This window comes from Furipterus horrens, unplaced genomic scaffold (assembly GCF_987537825.1).
Source record: "Furipterus horrens unplaced genomic scaffold, mFurHor1.1.pri manual_scaffold_17, whole genome shotgun sequence".
NCBI classification, from domain to species: Eukaryota; Metazoa; Chordata; class Mammalia; order Chiroptera; family Furipteridae; genus Furipterus; species Furipterus horrens.
The window spans coordinates 105,638,836-105,664,059 of NW_028327187.1; the positions used below are offsets into that span (position 1 = coordinate 105,638,836).

Sequence of the window (25,224 nt, forward strand, 5' to 3'; positions counted from 1 at the left end):
AGGGAAGTAGTTACTTGGCTGGGCATGAAGAAACCAATATTTGGAAGCACTTTTGGCTCCTTAGAGAAAAGATACTTGAGAAATTCCTGATTGCCCATTAGCCAAAATGAGGACACCAGGATCACACTCCTGATGAGGTCTTTATTCATATAGGACAGTAGTTCTTCACCCTTTTTGGGTCACAGACCTCTTTTGGAATCTGATGACAACTATGAAGTCTCTCTTTAGGGAAGTGTACATATCGAACACATAAACACATTTTTGCATATAGTGTAATTTTAGGGCGTTCAGAGTCCCACCCTCCCACCAGCTCATTCATGGCCCCCAGGTTAAGACCCCATATTTTAGATACATAGAATTTGGCAGTAAAGTGGCAGGATAGAGAAAGGACTGAGCAACTTCAATTGTAGTCCCTGTGTCTGCTTCTAACTAGCTCTGTGCATGTAATTTCACTTCTCCAGGTGTGTTTCCTTACATTAGAAACAAGGAAGTAGGCCTCATTTTAGCCAGAAATTCATCTGGTGTCCACATTGTGCAGGAGAGGAGGCTGGCATGTGCCACAGGAACAGCGTTCCTTCCACCAAGGTTCCTCTGTGGGTCGCCTCCTCGGTATGTGTTGTTTTCTTTGTATTTTGAAAAGAAGCCTTCTTTCCCCACTAGGTAGGTTCCTGAAAACCCTCGTGCTGCTAATTTTAATCTAACTTGAAAATTTGCGCAGAGGCTGTAGCTCCCTGGCTACCTAACTTCTTCTTCCTTGCGTGGCACCTTCATAGATATGAAAGAGGACTTCAAACAGATCCTGGGCAGGAGTGGGGTGGGTGAGAGGCAGGCTGGGGAGGATATCCTGACACTGCCTATTCAGGTGCATGGATTTTAGCTCATTTATTCTCCTTTCTGCTTTTTCCCTGAGTGGCATGGCACAGAAATAAACAGTGTTCACCACCACGGGGAGGAACTCCGCAATGTGCTGGCTGAAGCCAATTCTCAGTTCTTTGCCAGAGATTCCACTAGTACTAATTCAATATTTTCCATTGTGTGGCAGCTTTACCATGTTTTTTTTTTTTTTTTTTTTGATAGGAACTTTGTTTTCAAATACTTGGTGCTTCCTATGTAGCACAAACTTAGAAGCAAATTACCCAAAGGGAATGCACAAATGTCTCCAGATAAGCCACGCATAGTAATTAAATAGCAAGCGCCCTCCCCTCCCTGCTCCCATCCCTAGTGCCTGTATCCCATTCTTTCAAGGGTTAAAACCCAATTCGACCTCCAGGGCTTGTGCCCCTTTTACAATTGTCCTACTAAGTGGTGGTGATCTAGCCGAATTTTAATGTCCTGAAATGACCAGGACAACTGATTGCATCTTTATATAGCCCTAATCCTGGGCCCAAATCTGCAAAAAATCCACTTCTCTGTAGCTGTACATTCTGAGCCCTACTGTGGTATAGATAAACTACAAATAATTCTATGCCAGGTCTTGCCATGACTGCCTCATCTCACTTAATTCTTACAGGAAATCTGCGCCATCATGCCAATGTAGGTCCTCCAATGGCAGATGGTTGTGTCTGATTTGTTCACTGCTACCCCCAGCCTCCAGGAGAGTACCTGGGTAATGTTGGGCACCCAGTCAGTATTTGCTGAATTTCAAGATAGGGACTGTCGTTATCCCCATTTTACAGATGAGAAAGCAGAGATTCACAGACATCAAACACTGCTGCAAGTTGCAGGACTACTTTAATAGGATCCGAAGGAATAAAGCCATTAGGAGGAGGATACCATTTGTGACCAAAGGCTCTGCCTCTCGCCAAACCCGCAAGGCGGCTGCCCAGCCCACCCATTCTTGAGATAAACACAGGTTGGGGTGGAGAAAGGTGGGGTCAGGGTCCCAGAACACCACTTAGAACGACTGGGTGCTGGTTAGTGAAAATAAGAGTTATCAAGGGCCTTGTCTGGAGCAGTATGTTGCATAAATAACTGCAGCCATGGAGGCTGGATTCAGATTCTCACTTTTGACAGAAAAACTGAAGGGGTAAGAGTAGTAGGAAAGGCAGGAGCAAAAGAAGCAAACACAAACAAACACCACACACCAAACCATAGCAAAACAAAAGCCAGAAAACCCCAAAACCCTCAACCAAACCAATACGAAACTTATGTGCTGGAACAATGGAGAGGGAGTTGCATGAGGGTTTGTCTTATTTTCTGTGGGAAACATGTGGTCCTTTCAGCCTGAGGAGCCCTTATGCTGCTTATTGGACCATTGCTGTAGGACTAAACAATAATGCCCCATTTCAAGTATTGTTTTCTTTCTTGTAAACCCCAAGTCTCTTGTGAGTTTATATCTTCTGCTGAATGGCATTCAATGAGAGAATATCATCCTTACCCTGACTTTTTTTTCCCTTGTGAATGGTCAGGAAAGCCCAAGTATCACAGTTTGTTTGTTTTTTAAGTTGACCAGGAGAAATATTTTTGATGAATGTAATATTTTCTTTGGTAAACAAACACCAAACGCTAACTCAAAACCAACCAAATAAGTTTCTTTGGTAAAGTGAATATTGATGTCTTGGTTGGAATTAATTGAAAAATAAAACTTTTGCAAGTGTTTGCTAGGATCGTTCTTTCCCTCTTCACAGCAATTGAAAAAGTAAAATTTCATGAAGTAAAGACAGATTTTATAGGGATATGATTTTGAGTTACTTCTAAAGTATCTTCTCCATGGTGGGGCTAAACTGGGACTAAACCAATGCTGTCAGAGCAATAATCAATAACCAATATTAACAAATAAATAATGATCTAACAATAAATAATAATAAATCTTAGCATGCAGAGTCCCCCAGTAAAAAAAAAAAAATCATTCCACAGCCAGAATTTCATAAGCCTTGATTTCAAGTGTTGAAAAGAGAAGCTGACAAGGTTGAAAATGCCCTTCATTTAAAAATACAATATCCCAAGGAATACAGAGACTCAATCAAGTTGGAAAACTACTGTCTGTCATAAAACAAAGTTCCACAGTAAGTCATTCCAGCTGACCAAATTGAATGATGAAATTCTCAGCTAAATCCACTTAATTGGTGTGTGTGTCGTATCAGTTTTGTGGAGTCGTTTTAACCCGAGGTGCTCCACGTGGCCGACACTAAATCAATGGCTGATTTAGAACACACCATTCAGAAAATGATTTAGCAACATATGATTTAAGAATAAACCAATCCCCTCTTCAGCCGTGTTTATAAATAATAGCCTAGTTGTAGGCCCCTTGGAGAATTGATCACAGATCTGCTATGTGAACTTGCCCTTTTTTGAGGACTGTACTTGTCCTCAGATTAAAGCTCATTATCTTCTAGTTGAGTGCATAACATGTTGGGATGATCGCTTAGTGTGTCTGCAGAAGAGACTGAACAAGTGTGTGGTGCACTGCACATGTATTTAGAACTGTGTGAACAACAGCACGTAAAACAGAAAGCACAGGTTTGCACTTGGTGCGATTACACCTGAATCATTTGGGTGTTTTTGCTGTTTGGAAAGACAATGGCAAATCTAAATCCCAAACAATTACTCAGACATTAAAGAAAAGATCTGCCCTGTGGCCAACAAAGTCCTGTGTTCCTTCCTTGGAAATGTACTTTGAAGGGAGTAATAGCCCTCTTATGAGAAAATCTAAAATTGGCCTGCCTTGTCTTAGGCATGCTGAAGTGGTGTGATCCTGGGTGAATCGCTTTATCCTCCTAGGTCTGTTTCCTCCTTTGTGGAGGATGGGAAAGTTGCACAGTACATCTGCTAAGGTCCAAAAAGGTAAGGTGCTTTTGGGAAATGCTTACTGCTATAGATGTCTACATAAGCTACATCTCTAAAAGGGAAAAATACTGTAGATAGTTGCCTCAAAATGTGACCAGCTTTTAGCTTCACTGTTATAGACATAAAGAAATGCACGGGTCTGGGGCAACAAACATAGCCTCTGCAGATCAAACCATTTCTGTTTAGATCCTGCAGATACTGCAAGTCAACAGTATAAACATCTAGGCTCATTGACGTGCAGAAGGGCCATGCAGTGAAGTAGAGGGGCACCAACAAAGGCATGGGGTGAGGCAGGAAGGTGAAAGTGCAGCCAGTTCAGCAGGCAAGTTTGACCTTCATCACTGATAGATTTGTAAATCTTCCTGTCATTCCATCTATTTCCCTTTCAGCCCTCTATCTCCCTGCCTGCGGTTTTACAAAGTTTCTCAGTTTCAGCATTTGCGCCCACCAAAGAACCTTTTCTCCTGTGTCTCTGAGCAGGCGTGTGTCATAGCGAAGGCAGACTGGTGCTACAAGTTGGAAGCTCCGGCAAATAACCATTTCAGTGTTCATTTCTCCTTCCTCAGCTAGGCGTGGGCAGATTTTGTTTCTGGGCACCCACGCAAAAAATGCATGTAGGGCCAGACCAGAAACAGCTGTACCAGCTGGCCATATTTCTGTTAAAATGGAAACAGTGTCTCTGGGTTCAGGAAGACACCTGCTTTTCCTCCAGTGTGCCAGGTATTTGGGTTTGGCTCTGTGGTTTTGGGTACTCAGAGCCTCCTGCCAAGAGCTGTAACTAATAAAGCAGATCCATTTGGTGACAAGCAACAAGATATTCCAAAATAAAATCACCCAACTCTGCAATGCTAGAGCTGTCACTGGTTTAAAGGTATATTAACCAAACCATACAAATGTTAAAAGCATATTGATGGGGGGATCTAATAGATTCATTCTAGACAACAAAACTGCCTCACCTGGGTGAATTTAAGGGTGACTCTATTTCAGTCCATGGTGATGGCCACTCCACCATATGTCTGCTTCTGAGGTTCTGGCTTGCTTTTACTGGCCCGAACTTTCACAAGCATCTCCTTGGGGGTGTTGGGGAGCTAGATGAGGCGGCTGAAACCCCAAACAACAGACCCTGCCTGGAGCTATTGCTCTGCAGAAGTTCTGGAAGCCTTATTGTTTGAACAATGCTTAAAGCTATTTCTGCCTTGGCAGCTGACCTTTCAATCAGTAGGTTTTTGTCGCAAGACCAGCAACATCTGCAGTGCGAATAAAATAGGATTCTGCTTGCTAATAATCTTTCTTCTATTTGATCTTAGTTTAAGAGACTGTAAGTCTCCTAGGGTGTGTGTGTGCGTGTGTGCGTGTGTGTGTGTGTAAAAATTCTTTCTTATCACAATCTTTTGTTTTAAAGATTGAAAATATGCAATGCCCATTTTCCCCCCTTGTCCTTTACTCCTTTTTTTTTTTTTTTTTTTTTTTTTTGGCAATCAGTGCCTCTTTCTTATCCTTAGAAAAGAAAGAAAAACTTTAAATTTTCTTTGTTAACATAATCTCTTTGCTCTGGATAAGACCTAGGGTGAAAATATAACAAGCAGACACTATCACACTGTTGTAATTTGGTCAACCACTCGGGTACTATCAATATCCACCATTTCTACACACTCAATTTCCTCCCGGTTTTCAGGATTTTTCTTCTCTTTCCTTTTTTTCTTAGAGGGTGGCAGGAAAGTCAGTATCACAGGTAAAATGGCAAAGCAGTGAAAGAAGGTGACAAATGCTATTAAAAACAAGCACCTGAACAGTGTACAGGTCAGATTTGAAGGCACAGCTGCGAGAGGAATCAGACCAACAATATAGCAGAGGTAACTCTGTAAAATAGCTACCCCATGCACTTCCAGGGCATTTTTTACCCACTTAGTTCTCGTGAAGTCCTTGCCCAGAACGAATGTGGATAACAGTGGAGCACAATTGTCAATTGTGTAGTTAATTCCATAAATTAAGCATAGCACAGAAATGCAGTCTAGTTCTACTTTCCATAATGTCATGAAACCTATCACTCCGAACTCCACGGACACAACCGTCAGAGTGAGCCAGACGTTAATCAGAGAATCTGCCACCAGGAATGCTGAGAAGAAGAGCAGGAACAAAGCACTGATGCAGGAGTTGTGCAGGGGGGCGCCCAGAGAGGAGGCGTATCGGTCCATGTACACGAAGGACGGGTTGAAAACAATGAACTTCACCTTGGAGGTGACAGAAAGTCTCCTCAGGGTCTCCAGGAGATCATAGAGTTCTTCTCTGTTCGTTTCCATGGTCTTGGCCACCAAAAACATTCTGGAGGCCACTACATCGACCTCATCATTGTACTTTTTAGAGAAGATGATGTCCTCTTGGAAATGCGAAAATTGGGGAGCTTTCAGGAAGGAATTTCTCAACATGTCTGTGAAATTTTTCTTAGGCAAGCCAGTGGACACATTGAGCTTCCGAAGGTAATTTAAATAGCTCTCAAACCAGGAAATCCGCACAAACCCCTTGGTATATTCTAGCACGTCTTCTTGGACGCTAGTGTTCCAGTATTCTATGGACTCATATATGTAAAACCCAATCACCGGGCTATAGTTGCTAAAGTACTTTTGCTGGGCAGTAGTGTACTCAATGGTTTGTGTCGCGGTTGCTACGATGTTACTAAGGTCTGACCCTTCACTGACCTGCAGATAGCCCATTAAGGCAAAGGAAATATAAATAAGGTAAAAGAGAACTACAAAAGGCTTGACATAGGTGTTGGTTATCCAGTCACAGTAATAGCGTTTGAGGAAACATACCAATAGGTGACTCTCATAAGTGTTCGCTTCCTCGCCGTCACTTGTGTCCTCGCTGAATCTGGCCGTCAGGAGAAACCTGTACCATGCCGGCTTTTCCTGTAGGGCCTCAGGCTTTGGGACTTTTCTACAGAAGATACTATGCTGGTAATTGTTTTCTATGTAGCCAGTGAATACCAGGCTGGAACCGTAGAATGAGAGTACATAGAGGTAGTTGAAGAAGATTGCAATACAGGAATTGCAGCAGAAAATCCTGGCTGCCTCGATGTTCGTGAAAGGGCTGGCCCCTATGCCAAAGGTGGCCAGGTACATGGCAGTGGTGAGGGAGAACGACAGCATGGAGTCTGCATACACTGCGGCAGTTCTCTCTTTAACATGTTGGTCTTCTCTGGTTTTCCTCCAGGAGGACAACATTTCAAAAGTCCCATATAGTCCATGACCTGAGGGGGCAGAAGAAGACCAGATCAAAAGTTTAAAAGACTAATCTCTTTAAAGAGAGGAATCACTACTGGGTCAAGGGAAATAGAACCAGTCCTAGTGCGACAAGTGACAGGTAAATATCAATGATTTCTCCTGTGGGGAGAGACGCCCATGTTTTGGTGAATCATAAATGCTAATGGATAGTCAGAGGGCAGCTAGAGGAGCTAGAGTCTTCATGCTCTCTCCTGGGTCAAGAAATCTGGCTGGACTTTTGCCTATAGAAAGCTGAGTAGACTTGTGCCTGTGTCTCTTGGGGATTGTGTGCATCGATATTTTAAGGTTGGTGGTGTTGTTTGCAGAGTATCTGTTTCCCTTACTTGGTGGAACTCTGCAGAGAAGGTGCCCAGTTCATCATTTTGCTGGCCATCCCCACAAGTCTGGCTGGAGGTCAGCACAGAGGAGGGCAGTGGGCAGAGGGCTCTGAGTTACATCCCATCATCTCATCTAAGTCTGGCCAAGCAGAGGGCTTTAGGGAAAGAGGTGCTGTATTTAATTTGAGCTTTGACAGGAACCCAAATCACAGCCTCTGTTTTCCCCCTTCCCTAAGTATGAGTGCAGGAAGCAATAAATTTGAGAACCAGACAGCAGCTAAAAAAAAAAAAAAAAAAAAAAAAAAAAAAAGAAATAAGTTAGCATGAACAGGAAAAATGAAAGGAGTACTAGTCATATGAACTTTCCCTGCAATTGATAAAAATTAAAATTCAGGTTGAAGGTTTATGGTTTGTATTTTGTCTTCAGGGATCCGTGTGACCAATTTTCGTTACTCAAAGATGATGAATCAAGTAGGGGGTGACTCTTCTGGCTTCTTGGCACTATTTGGCAATAGCCTCCGAGGGAGAGAGCCATATCAGTAACCTCTTTCCTTAGCTCCCTAGTGCCTTTGCTTCCCGGGGTAGTATTCCAGTGACCCTAGAATAGCAGAAGCAGAGCAAATGCCCATGTTTTGACTCCATTCTACTTCTTGACACCAGATCTAGCTTGACTTCTCTCACTTCTCCTGGTTGGAGCCAGACACTTCCCTGATGGGCTTCCCTGGGTTTCCAGGCCACTGCAATGTTGGAGAGCCCACCAAAGTGACCCATCATGGCTTCTAGTAACCCCTGTCTTGGCACTGGGATCAGCAGATCTAATTTTCTGCTTCTACGCCTTGGCATATTTGATCCCATTATTGAGGGTAATAAAATCTTTGCCCTGTGGTACAATAGTCTTGTTCTTTTAAAAAGGAATTTAAAATCTCCAGCCAAGCGTAATGCTGAGTGAAGTGAGTCACTGTTATCTTGTGTATACAATAACTGAGTGCACGTCTTCCCTTGTGCGCAGGCTGGTATTTATATCCTTATTGTGAAATCTTGGCTTCAAATCCAAGTGCCCATTTTATAGTTATTATATAGGCTTGTTTCTTCAGAGAGATTTGGCATTTATATTAATTTGCTAGGCATCATTTTGCAGCTACTTTTAGAGGTCAGGTCAAAATTGTCAATTTGATGACTAGCACTGTGGCCCCTATGAAATTGGAGGTGCCCCAACTCCCCATACATGATGCAAAAAATGTGCTTGTTGACTGGCAACCTGTTATTAATTATGTTTTAGATAGTCAACATCTAGGCTCAGGAGCAAAAACTATTAAGTCTGTTTCCACTGTGTTGTCAGGAAGGACCAACCAGCCTTTGGTTAAAAGTAACTGACCCCTTGACAATGAAGGTAAAAGGAGGATTAATATCTCTGAGGCATCCACACCTGGGGAAACAGTATTGACCGTTTCATCTGGAGCAAATAAGTTCTGATGGGCAAAACACAATTTAGAGTTTCACTGAAAATGGCAAGTGTAAGTTTTTTTTCCCCAGTATTTACATGTTTGAAACAACAACAAAAAAAGTTTTCAAACAGGGCTTTAGTACTGAATCATTAAATATGCTAAGAAAATAAGGATGCGTATAGAAGGATGTGAATTAGCCATAGAGTAGAATTTAAATGAAATCTGCTTTACAGTCCTTTTAAAGAATTCGTGTAATGTTTTCTAATGACATTATCTGACCTTGATTGAAAAATACAGTAAGAATACATTTCTTACCTCACTATTGAATAATCTTAGAAGCTAATGGAGAAAAGAAATTTGAATTAACGGAGTTATTAGGTGAAAAGGGTGGGGCTTGAGGGTCCAGAATGTAAATAAACTGAAGGAAAGGTAGAAGTAGGCTGTTTGCTTGTCTGTTGAGTTCTGTTGCTGCATTTTAAATGCCCTGTTCTATATTTTGATTATTTTTATTGAATCTTAACTGGTTTCATGTATGCTCTTCATTCTGAGGGTAGTTCCAGAGAGAATTCAGATTTTATTCTCAGGGACTTTTGGAAACCATGCTTTTTTTTTTTTTTTTTTTTTTTTGTTCTTCTTGTTACAAGGGTGTGCATGCAGACACCCACAGAGGCCGGAAAAGGGGGCCCTGGGAAAGACTCTGTTCTACTGATCTACTGATCATTCAGCATTTGCTGTTTGTTAGCATTGGCTTTCCCCCACTTCCTAATAGGCCAGGATTATTGTTTCTCAAGTCATACCTAACAGACACCTTTACCTTTAACCCCAAACTGGAGTTGTGTGATGTCTTCGAAGAGTTCTTTGGGCTTCAGGGACAACTGCCTACACCATAACCGGGCCTCCCTCCTGAAGTTCAGTCAGTCAAGGGAGGGATGAGAGGCAACACAGCTGCAGGTGCCTCTCAGGGAATAACATCCTGGCAGCAGCCCTGATGCACAGCTGGTTATTTATGGTGACGAGGTCGGCCTATTACCCTAAAGGACAGCTGAACTGTAGAGCCCCTGTTCCCTGGCCTCAAGGGGAGACCTATTCCCAGAGCCTTAGGATGTGAGGAATTCCCTACTGTACACCCTGGGATGCCTGCTCTGCCTGTAATTATAGCCCATTCCCTTTGGTTTTGGCCTTCAAGGGTATCCTTTTACATGCAAACCTGGCTGGGACACTGATCTACTGAAGCAGCTTCCCTTAGGTGTGGGGAATGGGAGAGAGACTAGAAATGAAGAGGAAGTGAAGAGGAAATCATAGGTAGGTGGGTTTTATAGGGACAGATCCCTTCATACTTTTTTCTCCAGCCAGCCCGGGCCTTGTCCTTTACAGCCACTTCAGAAAGTGGGCCAGTGGAAATTGAGGAAAGGCAGGGGAGGAAGATTTTGGTAGGCTCTGCCCCTCTCCACTTCCCTCTCTCAGCAGCTGCCTCCCTTCTTTAGCATCACCACCATTCATCACTTGCATTAACTTCAGGGCTGGGGTCCAGCAAGCAGGGCTCTGAGGCTGTATCTTACAGATGCAGGTGAACAGATACTACATGTGGGTTGAAGAGACTTTTCAGAGGTTTGGTTACTGTTTTCCCTGTGTTTAAAAGGTGCTTTAAAAGCTTAAGTATTGCCTTGGTTGGTATGGCTCAGTGGATTAAGTGCCAGCCTGCGAAACAAAAGGTGGTGGGTTCAATTTTTAGTCAGGGCACATGGCTGGGTTGCAGGCCTGATCCCCAGTTGGGGGCACGTGAGAGGCAACCACACATTGACGTTTCTCTCCCTCTCTCCCTCCCTCCCTTCCCCTCTCTCTAAAAATAAATAAAATCTTTTAAAAAATCAAGTATTGCCGTCTGCTTTGAACTCTTGATATTAAATTTTCTCCATGAAGTTGGAGCTCTATAAGCTTTCCTATGAAATCTGACCACGGGGCCTATGTCACTGGCACAAAACATCACTTTGGCAAGGGACCATTTTCCATCTTCAGTATTCACGAGGACGCTCTAGCAGCAGCGGTCATGCAGGAAGCTACCTAAATAGGAAGTTCCAAACAGATTTCGCCCTTGCTGACCAGTGACCCTACAGTGGTAATGGGAGCCAGGGCTCATCACCAGAGGGGCAGGTCCGTAGCTCGAGACCTAGAAGTAAAAGACTGTATCATAACGAGCGTGATGAGCATGCCAGGAACAGATCAATGTCCTAGGCCATTCCCTCTTACGGTCACAACACTTAAGGCTGAACAGTTAGTTGCCAAAGGGAACTGTTAAACAACACATACTGATGCTATCAAATTTTGAAGATAAAGAAGCTTTTAACATATTCAGTTGTCTTCTAAATGCACATTAAAAATATTTGCTTCTAGGCCCTGGCTGCTGTGGCTCAGTGGATGGAGTGTTGGCCTGCGAACCAAGTGTCGCTGGTTCGATTCCCAGTCAGGGCACATGACTAGACTGCACACCAGGTCCCCAGTTGGGGGTGCATGAGAGGCAACCGCACATTGATGTTTCTTTCCCTCTCTTTCTCCTTTCCCCTCTCTCTAAAAACAGATAAATAAGATGAAATAAAATAAAGTAACCTTGTTAAAAAAATCTAAAAAAAGAATATTTGCCTCTATTTTGATTTCACTGCATGACTGTATAGTTACATGCATATCAGTATGTGTCAAGACACATACACACACAGGTCCAAGTTCTAATTATTCATGAGTGAATGCTCTGAAGGCAGCTAGGTCTTTAGCCAGGCCCTGGGGAATACTAGAGCGCTTCACCAATGTTCGAACACAATTCGTACCAGGAGTGCAATTTAAATTTTACTAGCAGCGGACTTTAAGATCGTCATCTAGTAAACTCAAATGCTAAAGGATTGAGGCTAATAATTTTTCTTGTTTTCCAAAGAATTTGATATCTTTATGTGTAGTTAACTTTCAGACTTTGGGGCCAATGAAAAGAAGCAGCAGCATAGATAATAAATAACACTAATGGTGGAAAAATTTCAACTGGCTACTCCTCCAGTCACTTAGGCTGAGTCTCAGGAACACTCACAGATTAAATCTCACTCTCATCCTGACCCTTTCCTGGGGCCTGAGCAAAGCCTTAAGGCTTGTTTATAATCCACTAACACAAGGAATCTGCTAACAAATACTTGAGAGTTAACCTAACTTTACCCCGTAGGTATACTGCTGGAAAGTTGTTCAGAAAGTGAATCCTGTGTTAAGTGTATTTAATGGTTTTGTTATCAGAGGCAGTCTGGGTGATTTGTATATTTTTTGTCAATGAACGATCACGGGCAAACTGATCTTTTTTGGACATCTGGATGTTATAAGGCAGATTTTTCTTTAGGCCCAGATGCTCCCGCCTTCCCCTGCACACTCAGCCACAGCACAGAGGCTGGTGCCTGCAGGCCCTCCTCCCAGTTTAACCCTTTCCACACTGGCAGGGTTTCCTCATCCTGAGTTCCTAAAAAAAGGGGGTAGCTGGTGAGATGAGGCAGTGAAATGGGATGGCTTGCTGATGGACGACCTTTCAGTTTCAAGGCAAAAACATTTAGTATCAGGAAACAGCGAAGCCTGGGCAGTGCTAAATTTCATACATGGAAATAAAATCACTACATTCTTCCAGATAATCCATTGAGTATAATGACTTCATGAGCAACATCTGCTGAAAACGTAGCTCATGTTTACAAAATGCTTTTCCTTGACTGACATCCACATAAATGTATGATTTTTGCTTGTTTCCAGAAGAAATTTAAAGTGTGGATATGTCTGGGTTGAGTAACATCTATTTTCAGGGGGAAGTTCATTAATTGGGTTACATTTACACTTTGCCAGTTATAAACATTTACTTTCTATGCTGACTTGTTTGGTTTATCACAGCCTGCTTTGTCTCACAGTGAAGAGTGAGAGTAACGGTGTGCTCTGCTTAAGTTAAGATGGATGCTCACACCAGGACAAATCCACCTCTTATTCTTTCTACCAGAGACTTGTCATAGTTTGGTAATTCTAATCACTGCACTGTGTTTTAATCTGAGAAATGATTTTCCTTTACTAAGGACTTGCAAATAAGAGTCCAAGAAATGAATTTGCTAATAGCTCTTCCTTTTTTAAGGATCACGTCTTTAGATACTGTGTATGTGCAGCACTATATAAAATTGGTGTGTACAAATATGGCCCATAATATATGCTATGGTCATTGCGTAATATCTTTTCATATAGAAGACATATGAAATATATACTATATAATAGGTAAATATATGGTATTCAAACATTCAAAGCATATACACTACATAATATGTTATGTAAACACAAAAATATATCTATACACACAACATGAACTTATTGCATAGTATATAATATTGCATATGATATATAAAATAACTATTGTGATATATAATATATATTATGCACCCAGATTATACATACCCACAGCCACAATGAACGGCAGCCTGATGTGAAATTTATTTTACTGGTAAGGAAAAGAAATGCTCGTGCCGCTACACCAATCATTGCAGAAAAGGGGCTAGAATCTACCATTAGGTTCAAATATGGTCAGATATTGGTACCAATTTTGTAGGTCAAAAATAGTTGAATATTGGCAATTTCATATGGTTTGGACTATATTATTACCTGGCTGATCCCACTAGCCAACCCCTGTTTCTCATGACTTAAAAAATATATCAGAATACCAATCAGGAAAGTAAAACTTTTCAGGTTTGCTTAAGTTTAAGAGCAAAAGTAACTGAGTTGCAATTTCTCACTTAGAACTACATTTATTGCACAAGAACTTCTACCCCTTTACAAGCCTGAGCTCCATATACTACATCATATTCCAGGTGGCACCAAATGAGAACAAATTCTTGGAGAACTGAACCTGATCTTCTGGTGTCTGCTAAATACAGATAATCTTAGAACATATATCTGAAAGAGCCAAACACCCCTGCTATTACTTTTCTCCTTGCACTTAATCACATCCTTTCTTCCTTTCCCTTTCTTGAATACAAGTGGCCTGGCTGGATAATTCAGAAAGAAGACGATCTGGCATTTGATGTTCTCAAAATCCCATACATTTGAAAGGACCTGAAGAACATTTGTCCTTAAGAATATTTTTTTGTCATATCCACATATAAACTGATATCCAAACTACCTTTTGTCAAAACTTTAATTCCTCACTTTCAGCTGGTCAGAATATACATGAAGCAACAAATGTTCCAGATGAAGAAAGACGAAAACCTTCCTTCTGTTCCCTTTCATATTCTCCAACATTCCATTCCTTTCCTGATTTGTGTCTGATCAGCAAAGCTGTGGAAATACTAAGCCTGTAAGGAGAGGTAGCATGTACAAAACCTATGCCAATTCTTAAATCATGTGCAACTGTAGGAAATGGTGTAAATCCTCATCCTTCAAAGGAAATCCACAATGGGTTAAAATGAGTGTCATATGTTTTCAAATGGCAGTTCAAATATCTTAATATCTGATATCAATATAGTTTGGAAATAAAGGCTATTATTGTACTTTAAGCTTTAGTGGTGCAATGAACTCCTCTCCAAATTATAGTGACTTAATAATGTCAATGAGCATGCATAATACAGTAGACCTTTAAGGGTTTCAGCTCGAAATAAACTGATCTGACTCATCTGGATAGGGGGTTTTCCAGAAGTGGGATTGTCTAATACATGTGACACTGATTAAAAACATTCTAAGTCATGATGTATCTATGCTTACATCATTGCCAAAGTGATTCATCTGTGTAGGATATATTCTTACTGCCAGAGATGTCACATATCATTTTGGCTAGAAACACACAGTCACATCCCATTATGGTGAACTCTCAGAGTTTATCCAAATTCTTTCCTATTCTGGAATTTTGTCAGGTTAACACTGCTTGACACATGTGGTCTTAAAATTTTCCATTCTAAGTGTACTGCCATTTGGCTAGGTCTGGCCTTATGTGACCGCATCACACTGAGAATGTTTAGTTCCTTGAATTTAAATCTATAATCTTTATCATATTAAAAATCTATTGTCAGCTAAGGAAATGCCTGTTTAGAGCCTTTTTCTAAGATACTTTTCCTTCTAAATGAGGCCATAAATTTTTAAATTTCATTTGCTATTCTAGTTAGGGAACACAAATATAAATTTTTTTTTGCTTAAATCTGCTTAGTTTAAGCATAGCCATTTCATTATAAACAGCCAATTAAAAAAAACTGGACACTTTATTGACTTAGTGCAAAATCCTTAGCACTATATTTCTTTTTAGTCATTTGAAATATCTGTCGGCATTTTAGGACTGGTCATCAAAAAACCAGAATTTAACACTGGCCCTGAATGCAGCTTTTCCAAACGTGCTATTGCTTATATTTTATTTTAAAATCAAACCCTGTGAATGAAGAGTTTATCTGAGAAGTACAGAAGGGCAACAACCATCCTAAATCCAGGCACTGTTGGCTTTATGAGCATGTTAAGCACCCATTAGATGGTGCAAAGTATTTATAGTGATTGGGCCTTAGCTACCAAACCACGTAGTTTCCTTTCATGTTGTCACTAAGTAATTTGCCATCTCTTCGGACTGAAAATGTACAGAAAGGTTGCATACTGACAGTCAGCAGGGAAAACTGCCATCAAATCAATGCCTGTAACATTCCTCACAAATTGCCAACAAGGGAGTATTGGGCGCCTGCAGTGCTTGGTCTCTTTCATGGCAAATGCCAGATTTTTCTGAATTGAACTCTGACGTCAAGTTTAGTGATACCCAGTCTCTGTAGGGTTGTGGCACTACTATTTCTGGATTTGTTTTTTAAAAGACACTCCCCTGCTAACAGCATCTTTCCATCTCTTACGTCCTTCTCTGCCCCAATACTACCTGGTATATTCCTTTTTGGGTTGACTTTTACTTACGATATTCAAAAGCCTCTCTAAAAACTACAAAAGTAAGTTTTAAGAAAATGTAAATATTGTACTTTCTTTTGCTTAATAAATTAATTTAAAGAGGTTTTGAATATTTAATTTCATTTTGCTTAGTGAAACTGATTTTTTTGTGAAATTAATTTTAAGAAATTTTTAATATTACTATTTTATTTTACTTAAAAATTAATATTAAGAAGCACTATATATTGGAATTTTATTTCATTTTGTACAATTAGTTTTAGGAAGTCTTAAATACTGTATCATAGTTTGAGCTCACTGGTAAACTACCTACAGTGTCAAAAAAAAAAAGTCATTTTTCTAGCTCTGACATCCTTGTTCCTTCAACTTAAAACCTTACTGTCTTCCTTGAGATCCCCTCCCTTTTCTTACTTCTGTTTATCTCCACCCCGTCCCCCAGAAAAACAATCACAACACAAAACACAATTTTTTAAATGAAAAGCTAAAAACAAACAAACAAACAAACAACAAAAATCCCAAGCCTGTGAGTAATGATGAGCAAACATCTTAATTTAAATCTTGACTCAAGCCTCTGTGGGAGCTAATACCCAGTCCTTACTTTTCGAGGAGCCAACCTGTATTTCACAACCGACACACTTTGTCTTGGGGTTATTTTAAAGAGGCAACTTCTGCTGCCTTCTTAACAGATTGAAGTTGGAAGCCCAGCAGCCTCCTTCTCTGTTAGTTCAGCAGCGATAAGTAAACTGACCTGCTAAATCTGCAGCTTGCTCAGTCACTGCACAGGGCCCCACTTCCCCCTCAAAGGCTACTGTACCTGTTTATCGCCTGGGTCTAAATTCCCATAGGCTGCAGAGCATGGAGGGCAGCCTGTAATTCTGCAGCACTTAACCAGAACGCAGCTGAGATCCCAAAGAAATTCTTTTGTTTTTGGCTACCCCCAACAGGGCATAAGGCATAGTAATGAACACCAGCATAGTTATTTCTCAACCAACAAAAATTGCCACTTCATTTGTTACATCAGTATCTGATTCCAAATGACATTTTAACTTTGCTAAAGGAATTGATGAGAAGTTGCCACAGAAAGGGGGGAAAGGTAACTGTCTGAGTCCTCGGCCTGCGAGAACTCTGCCGTCAGCCTTGCTGGGCATGTCAATACCACAGGGACAGCCACTGATGCTATATTATGACCAGTATACCTTTGTTTTGAGCATTATCTCTATCAGGAAATCCCTGCAGCCCCCAAGAGAGAAGATAGCGGGACTGTCACACCATCATTTAAAAATATTCTCCTGAGTTCATAGCAAGGACAGGAAAAGTTTCCTTCTGTTTATGTCTCATGTGCTGCTTTTCAAGTTCCCGTACATCCCCATACATGTATTTCTGTCCTTTTGTGTGCTGTTCATGTCCGCTCTATCTCCGGGCAGGGGAATGGAGGGTAGCAGATACTACCAGTGCTCTACCGTTGTTGCCCTCACCAGTCTCAACCTCACTGAGGGCTTCTTACTGCAAATACTGGTAAACAGAGGGGTTTCTGCAGCTGCAGGAATGTGCTCCCCTCTCTTCCCTGGGAAGTGCTGGGTCTTAACGACCCCACGGAGAGCTCTCAATGACTTGTACACAGGTCTTCCAGGTACACAGCCCAGCTTCCCGCTTCCTCACTCCTGAGGGAGGGCCTCTCTGAGGAGTGTGCTCTGAGATCTCCCAAAAGTCCCCCATAGGACTCAGCCATAGGCGCCCACAGTGGTAACCTGCTCATTAACATGCCCTGAATTGTCTTCCTTCCCTGTCTCAGGTTCTCTTTCCCACCTGGGGCTTCCTGAGCTCACCTCCCAAATAAACTACTTGTATCTAAATCCTTGTCTTGGGGTCTGTTTCTGGGGATGCTCAACCTGAGACACTGAGGCACAGAGATTAATATCTGCTAAATGCCACACAGCTACTTAATGGAGAACCAGGGCCAGAACCCAGGACTTTGGACTGCTGGCACATTGACCAAATAAGGTTGCCTCTTACTGACCACCAGCACTTTCTGCAATTGGTCCCAGGACAAAAGGAAGACACTATACATGAAACCGAGTCATTAGATGGCTATTCTTTGCCCTTTAGAAACCCAGTCATCATTGCCAGCAGGAGGAACCAGAAAAGCGAAGGGCAGTAATTACCTAGCATGATGAAAGGGACTCCCAGGAAGGTGGAATTGTATTTCCCACCGGTAAGATTGATGATCCCGGCCGCGGTGAGAGTGGCCAGGGTTATGGTCACCAAGCCGAGCAGGCCTAGCCAGGGCTTGCTGCGGACGCAGTCCTGCATAGAGCAGCACAGGATGCCCATGGTGACCACCAGGATCAGGCTGGTGACCAGGTAACGTTCTGATACACGACTGGTTTTCTGGAAATCTTCCCTCAGCGAGGAGGACGTATAAGGGTATATTTTGACTTTGCTGTTGGATTTCTGGAATAGTCGGACAGTGTCGCAGAAGCTGGACTCCCACCTCTCAGCCACCATGTCGTTGAGACTGTTGATTGACTGCAGGTAGTAGGTGAGCTGGACGGCCTCTGCAGATTTCACCCTGTCCTTGCTGTGCACGGTGACGCCTCCGAGCTGGTGCCCGTTGTATACGGCCCTCCCATCCTTTAAGTGAGTAATCGGGTATGTGATAGCAAAATTGGTCCGGTTGGTGGCCCGAGCATTCTTTAGCTCCTCCAGAACATGCACTATGTCATCCACGATGCAAGTCTTATCATTGTTCAGGACACATATATGGGCGAATGTGTAATTGAAACCAGGTCTGGGGACCTGGATCCTGGTCACAGCAGCATGCAACTATGGGGAAAGAAAATGAAAGTCAGTGTTTATTACCAAAAGTAAGGCACTCACAGTGACATTAGCTCTGTGGATTGAAATATCTGTATTTTGGGGGGTAGGCAGTCACTCAGGCCATCTCTAAGTTAAAGAGTTCAAATGGAATTATAACCTTACATCAGAAATGGGTAGTAAGGGTGCAAAACCCACATTGGACTAGTGGATCTCATGGTGCAATACCTGGACCAGCAGCATCAGCACAACCTGGGGACTTGTCAGAGGAAAATTCTCAAGCCCTATCTCAGACCTGGTAAATCAGAATCTCTGGGGTAGGGCCTAGAAATCTGTTTCACAAGCTCTCCAGGAGATTCTGATATAGCTAAAATTTGAGAAGTGCTGGGTTAAAGTACCACCTCTATTTCCACAGGAGGTGTTTTCATTTGTGACTCAATTGGTCTATAAATGTCTAAAATTCTTACAAAGGCCCGACATTCAGTTTCTCTCTCTTGAAAATGTCAAGTTAAAAGTGAACTGAGGTGCAGTTCCACGTGCAGAGGTCTCTGCAGGCCCGTCCCTAGCTGTTGATTTGTAGAGCAGCTAAGCGATTTCTGCATCCAATTCAATCACTCCTTGCCACAAAAGACAAGAGGTTCACCTTGAGGGCCCTCATATTCTCTGGCTGTCCTTGCCTGCTTATATGGGAAGGGAGCTATAACTGCAAGTCTTGCTGGGGTCCTTGGGAATCATGCTAGGGGAACACAGTGGGGTTCAATCTATGCATCTCACCCTCAGTCACATTTGCCATGCCCAGGTCTGTATGCCTGCAATCAAAGTGCGCTTGGGCATACCAACACTCATTTAACAGCCTCTGTGATGGGCTGGGCACAGTGCTAGGCCTTTTCTACAGATTATTTCATTTAATCCTCACAAGAAACTGTAAAGTAAAAATACTAGTCTCATTTTATATACGAGGACACTGAGACATAAAGAAGCCAAATCACTTGCCCATGATGACACATGTAGTTAGAGTGAGCTGGGAAGTCTGGTCCAGAACCTGTGCTCCTGGCCACTTACAATATATCTCTAGGTTGGCAATGCCAGCAGGTGAATGAAGATTCTTGCTAACAACTAATTCCTGGATTTGTGCTTTCACTGCTCAGCCCTAAAAAAATCAGAAGTGCTCAAGTTCAGATATGTAGGAGTATGTGTAATCCACAGTCTAAGGTGAGAAAATAAGGCCTTCTGTCCATGAATTGTGGCCAGTGTGCCAGAGCAGGCCAGTGGTGGTCATGGAGCTGAGCGTTAAGTAAATGAGTACATTAGGATGACGACTGGCCCCGAGCAGGCTCTCCCAAGAGCAGAGACAGCCATTATTGCAAATCTGATGACTGACGAAGAAAATTTCATATGTAAAGCTAAACATCCATGGTTGCCATACTATATTCCATTATAACTCATAACCTTCTGAGCATCTCTGTGATATTTTCTCTTAAATTTGTTCTAGCTGGATTATTTGCTGAGACATTTTTGCTGTGTGTGTGCCAGGGTAGGTGGGATATTTATTATGGTTTTTGAAAGTGTCTGAGGGGTACCAGCTGCCAGAGTCCTTTAGTTAGCACAGAGCATGAGCTGTGAATCCTGATTCTCAGTGCCCCGCCCCCACATCTCCTCCTGGGCACCAATAATTCATGTATTGTGTTTGGCTGAAACATTTTGAGTTCATTCCCTGTCTCTGTTTCTCTCTCTCCCAGAGATATCCAGGAGACTATTTTCACAAAACTCTTACCATATGCTAAATTTTTGTTTTGAGATTGGTGATGAGCAAATATTTTCCGTGGTTTTAAACTGTGAGAATGTGTTTTCATCCATTCTTCCCTAAGCATGGCCCAGTGAATTTTGATTACAAAAACTCCTAACTACAAAAGCATTCCAAAATGCAAAGGGTTATTCAGGAGGAGAGAAGAACCCAGAGGAATTTATAAAGACAAGGGAGAGTTTTGATAAGAGTTAAAAGAAAGACCTTGGGGAGATTCAGAATAGGCTAGAAAAGGAGTGGTATTGGAAGCATGCATATGTGTAATATTTAGTGCATTGTTTGTTCCCATGAACAGTCTAATAAATCTCCCTCAGAGTGATTACTAAATATGTCAAGAGAAAAAGATTGCCAAATAAGATGGTGTTAAGCCACAGGGCTGAACCCAATTATAGCAAGGGGATATTTTCCATCCATTCTCTAAGGCGACTGTGCCCTGCTGGGTGGGAAGTTGTAAACTATTTAGTGATCTGCCAACTCTGTTGACCTACTGCTATGACCTCTGGGACCACTGACCAAAGAAAGCAGGTACCTTGTTGACCCTGTACCACCAAAGCATAGAAGGGAGGCTTGGAAAAGGAGAACATTACTGAGGTTTGACAGGGAAGGCTTCTTAACTCTTAGTACCACTGCTGCTGTGAGATGCAGCTGCTTTGAATTTCTGATAGAGAGGTGGGTAGAACATGTGTCACTTTTGCTTCTGAGTGGCATGGAGACGTTGAGTGACAAAGCAGCCAGAGAGAGGGGGTGTTGGCTGAGGCCACCCACCTGGCAGGGAGAGTCTGGGATAAGAGGTGAGAGATAATAAGAGGCATGGGAATGGAAAATTAAGACTCCCTCTGATCTCTGGTTCTTAATGCCTACACATCACGGGCATGCACAGTCTACTCTTGGCCATCCATGTAGCCATGGGCAGACACACTGCTCATGGCTCCTTGGACATCTATCTGCACAGGGTTCTAAGAGGCCCTGATTTACTTTCCTAAAGGAGCTCCACTCAGGACAGCAGATACATCAGTAGGTGTTCTTAGATACATTCACAGGGGAAAAAGGGGGCCACAGATCAAAGTTACGATTTCTTTTGCTTAATACTTACTTTTAATGTCTGCGCTGAAAAAGAAAAGGAAAGTAAACATGATGACAAGTTAGCTCATGGTGACGTCATCTTTACCTTTAAATTAGTCTTTGCTTTTGGGGACAGAAGGGGGACAGAAGGACAAGAAAACATCAAAGCATGCCAGTGAAATGGTGACCAAGACACCTCAGTCCACAAAATGGATAACCTCAGTCCACACAAGCTTATTATTGGGCTAGGCAAGAGACCCTCCTCTCAGAAAGGAAAACAAGGGGAAAACAGCACAAAGTCCTGGCTCTTAACATAGTTTCATCGACGTATAAGCCAGGTTTCTATAACTATGTATACATTTTGAATTATTCCATCAACACACATTCAATAAGTTACCATCGAATCTATTGTGTTGTCAATAACAGGATAATTTCCCTGAGTTTAGGGTGCTCACATCATACTCAACACATGAAAATCACATAAGAGATACAATGTCCAGAACAATGGGAAGATCCTAACAGCAGACAACACCAAGTGTTCTATGCTAGTGAAATCTAATTCATTGTCAATCCCAATCACAATATTATTTATTTATTTATTTATTTATTTATTTATTTATTTATTTATTTATTGTTTTTCTGTTACAGTTGTCCCACTTTTTTTCTCATTGCTTCTCCGCACCCTGCCCACCCCTTCTCCCACGGTTAATCCCCACCCTGTTGTCCAGGTGTGTGGGTCATTTATTCTAGTTCCTTGACTAGACCCTTTCCCTTCTTTTCCCTCTTCTCTCCTTCCTCCCCCTCCCCTCTGGTCACTGTCAGTTTCTTTCTTGTTTACATGCCTCAGGTTCAGTTTTGCTCATTTGTTTGTGTTGTTCATTAGTTTCCTGTATCAGGTGATATCATATAGTATTTGTCTTTTGTTGCCTGGCTTATTTTGCTAAGCATAATTCTCTCTAGTTCCACCCATGTTGTCGCAAATGGTAGGAATTCCTTCTTTCTTTCTGCTGCATAGTATTCCATTGTGTAGATGTACTACAGTTTTTTGAAAAATATGGAATACTTCACAAATTTGGTGTCATCCTTGCACAGGGGCCATGCTAATCCTCTCTGTATCATTACAATTTTAGTATATGTGCTACCGAAGTGAGCACCACAATATATTTTTATTCATATTATATTTGCTGCCAAAGAGGCCAGAACTGAATGTGAAATTGAGATTCATTCAAAGGCTCTGAATGTACTGTTTAAATTGTTTGCTTCTTTGCTTTCATCACCCTTTAGGTTAAGAATGATGATAGTAATAGTAACTACTCTGCTAAGTACTTTCTATACAGTTTTAAAAATTTACTCAATGCTAGACTATGGAAATGGTTAAATTATTATTCCCATTTTATATCTGGAGCAATTGAGGCCTAGAGAATGTCAATAATGCAGCTAAGATGACCTAGTGAGGAAAGGGCAGATGCAGGATTCTCAGTGAGGCCTTCCTCCACAGTGGGACGCTTAGCCATAGAAAAGCACGACTTTGGAACTTTAATGAGGATTAAGAGGACTTGGGAAAGAATGAAGAATTGTCAGCCCATTTGGTTTCAATGATTGGTTGTGGATATGGCTGAGCTGTGGGATGGCCACACTTGGGGATCTGGGGTCCATTAAGAGATACCAGAAATGATCCAAAACACCAAAGCTTATCTTTTTAAAAAAAATCATCACCCGAAAATATATTTATTAGAGAGAGAGAGAGAGAGAGAGAGAGAGAGAGAGAGAGAGAGAGAGAGAAGAGGAGAGAAGAGGGAGGACAGAGAGACATTGATGTGAGAGAAACATCAGTCTGTTACCTCCCATATGTGCCCTGATTGTAGATTGAACCCGCAACCTAGGTATGTGCCTTGATCGGGAATTGAACCCACAACTTTTGGCGGTACAAGTGGATGCTCCAACCAACTGAGCCACCCATCCAGGGTGCAAACCTCATCTTTAGACAGCAACATTACATGGCAATATTAACAGGTGATGAAGGGGATGGGTTTTGAGCTTACTGACTTCGTATTCTCTAGCTGGCCTCTGTAGTTGCCACTTAAAACTTTTCAAAGACAGGCTTACCAAGAAAAAAGGCCACAGGCATTAAGTCTGGCTTCTGCTACTTAGGAAGGAGGGTCAGAGCCCCTAGGAATGTCACCCTACTTCTTCAGTCAACAGAGAGGTTGGTCTCGCTAATCTTATGGACAGATCCTTTTGCTTCTGACACAATATAATTCTAAGGTGACTGACATCCACAAACTATACAATCAGATCCTGGGTGAGAGAGAGTTAACTTCATAAACATCAGTTTGAGATTTATTATAGTTACTTTAAGTATGCTTTTACAACACTTTGAAGTTCTTTTTTAGGTCAATGACAGATCTGATAGTAAATGAAACCCAGAAGGAAAACTACGGGGTAGGGAAGATAGGGTTACTGGGGAGAGAAAAAAAAAGATTCACTTCTATGAGTGATTTCCCGTTCTGGGGAGGGACTCTGGCTGTTCTAATCCCCTTCTGCCAGGGCCTGGGACAAAGCCAGTATGGGCTGCTGGTCACGACAGGCCAGAGTCTAATTTCCTCTCTGCCTCTCCTTGGCACACTCAGATCTTCCTCAGAAGACAGCAGGGGCACCTTGTAGAGGAGAGTACAGAAGGGATCTGGGAGAAAGGAAGTGTCTGCTCCTGAGAGGTGATTAACATAGGAAAAATACCTGTGGGCTCTGAGGAAGATCTTTTACAAAACCTTTCAGCTCTTTTTGTATTTGCTTCTTGTTGAAAAGCGGGAGAGGAAAGGCAGGAAGGCCACTGTGCCAGGCAGGGCAATTAACATGTCAAGCTGTCCTCCAGCAACCTCAGCAGCAAGGAGAGATTCAGAGGAGATGGGGCTTCCCTAGGGGCAGTCGGTCGGATGATACCACCTCATCTTTCTAGGCTGCCTTCCCTTCCTTGTTTCACCTTCCCAATCCCCTCTTTCTGCCGCTCCCAAATATGCTGCCTAGCGTTAAAGCCATGTATGAAGGGAGGTTGTTGGTTTGCCTTTCTAACCTGTATCATGTGTCCCCTAATTTTACCTTCAGAGTGACACTAAATCAAACCTGCTTAAAAAATGCTTTCAAGGAATGCCTGGTTTTTACCCCCAAATGAATTTTTTTTTTTTTTTTTACTGAGTCCCTCTGAATTCCAGGTCTCAATCTGGGTCTGTATTCTGTAACTGAATGCATAGGCACTGACAGGCAAGGTACCCTCCTCCAGGACACAAGAAAACACCTTGCGGGGATGGATCTGGTCTTTGAAGTTCATCAATTACGCTAGCTCCCTTGCTGTTGTGTTCCGTCTTTGCATGATCTCACGCTCACCCACTCTCTTTCCTCTTCTTTTAATAGAAATGCATTACATCAGAACGCCAGAAGTTGCAAGTTGGGGATTGTTACCGTGATTCATTTGTAGTACAGCCAAAAGCAAGTTAGTCATCCCTTAATAAGTGAACAGAAATGTCATTCTGCCTTTGAAACAGTAACTGTTCGGAGGACACAGAGTTTAAGGTGTGGATGTAGCCAAACAAGTGACTGTCTGTCCACATGCTCTTTCTATATGTGTGTGCCTACTGTTATCCCAATCTCCTGCAGTGACAAGACAAATGGGTAACTCTGTCACTAGGCAGTGCCAGTGCAGGTCTGGGAGACTGGCATGTTTGTTGTTCTCCAGACATTACTGGGGGGGGGGGAACATTTTTTTTGTGATTGTTGACACTAAAAGGGAGCCAAGAGAGCCCCACACTGGGACT

General features: G+C 42.2%; 1 protein-coding gene and 1 non-coding gene across 2 annotated transcripts in view; both read right to left on the minus strand.

Annotated features, from left to right (window-relative positions):
• Positions 1 to 5,259: 5,259 nt before the first annotated feature.
• Positions 5,260 to 25,224, minus strand: part of PTCHD1 (patched domain containing 1) — a 54,639-nt gene continuing 34,674 nt past the window's right edge. The window contains exons 2-3 of the mRNA XM_090264755.1: positions 17,898 to 18,558; positions 5,260 to 7,033 (exon numbers count right to left, since the gene is read on the minus strand). Coding sequence (XP_090120881.1) covers positions 5,379 to 7,033; positions 17,898 to 18,558 — 2,316 coding nt within the window. The 3' untranslated portion in view covers positions 5,260 to 5,378. The remainder of the gene's footprint in view (positions 7,034 to 17,897; positions 18,559 to 25,224) is intronic.
• Positions 22,464 to 22,569, minus strand: LOC149991764 (U6 spliceosomal RNA). The gene has a single exon (XR_016508705.1). It is a non-coding gene; the product is annotated as a U6 spliceosomal RNA (small nuclear RNA).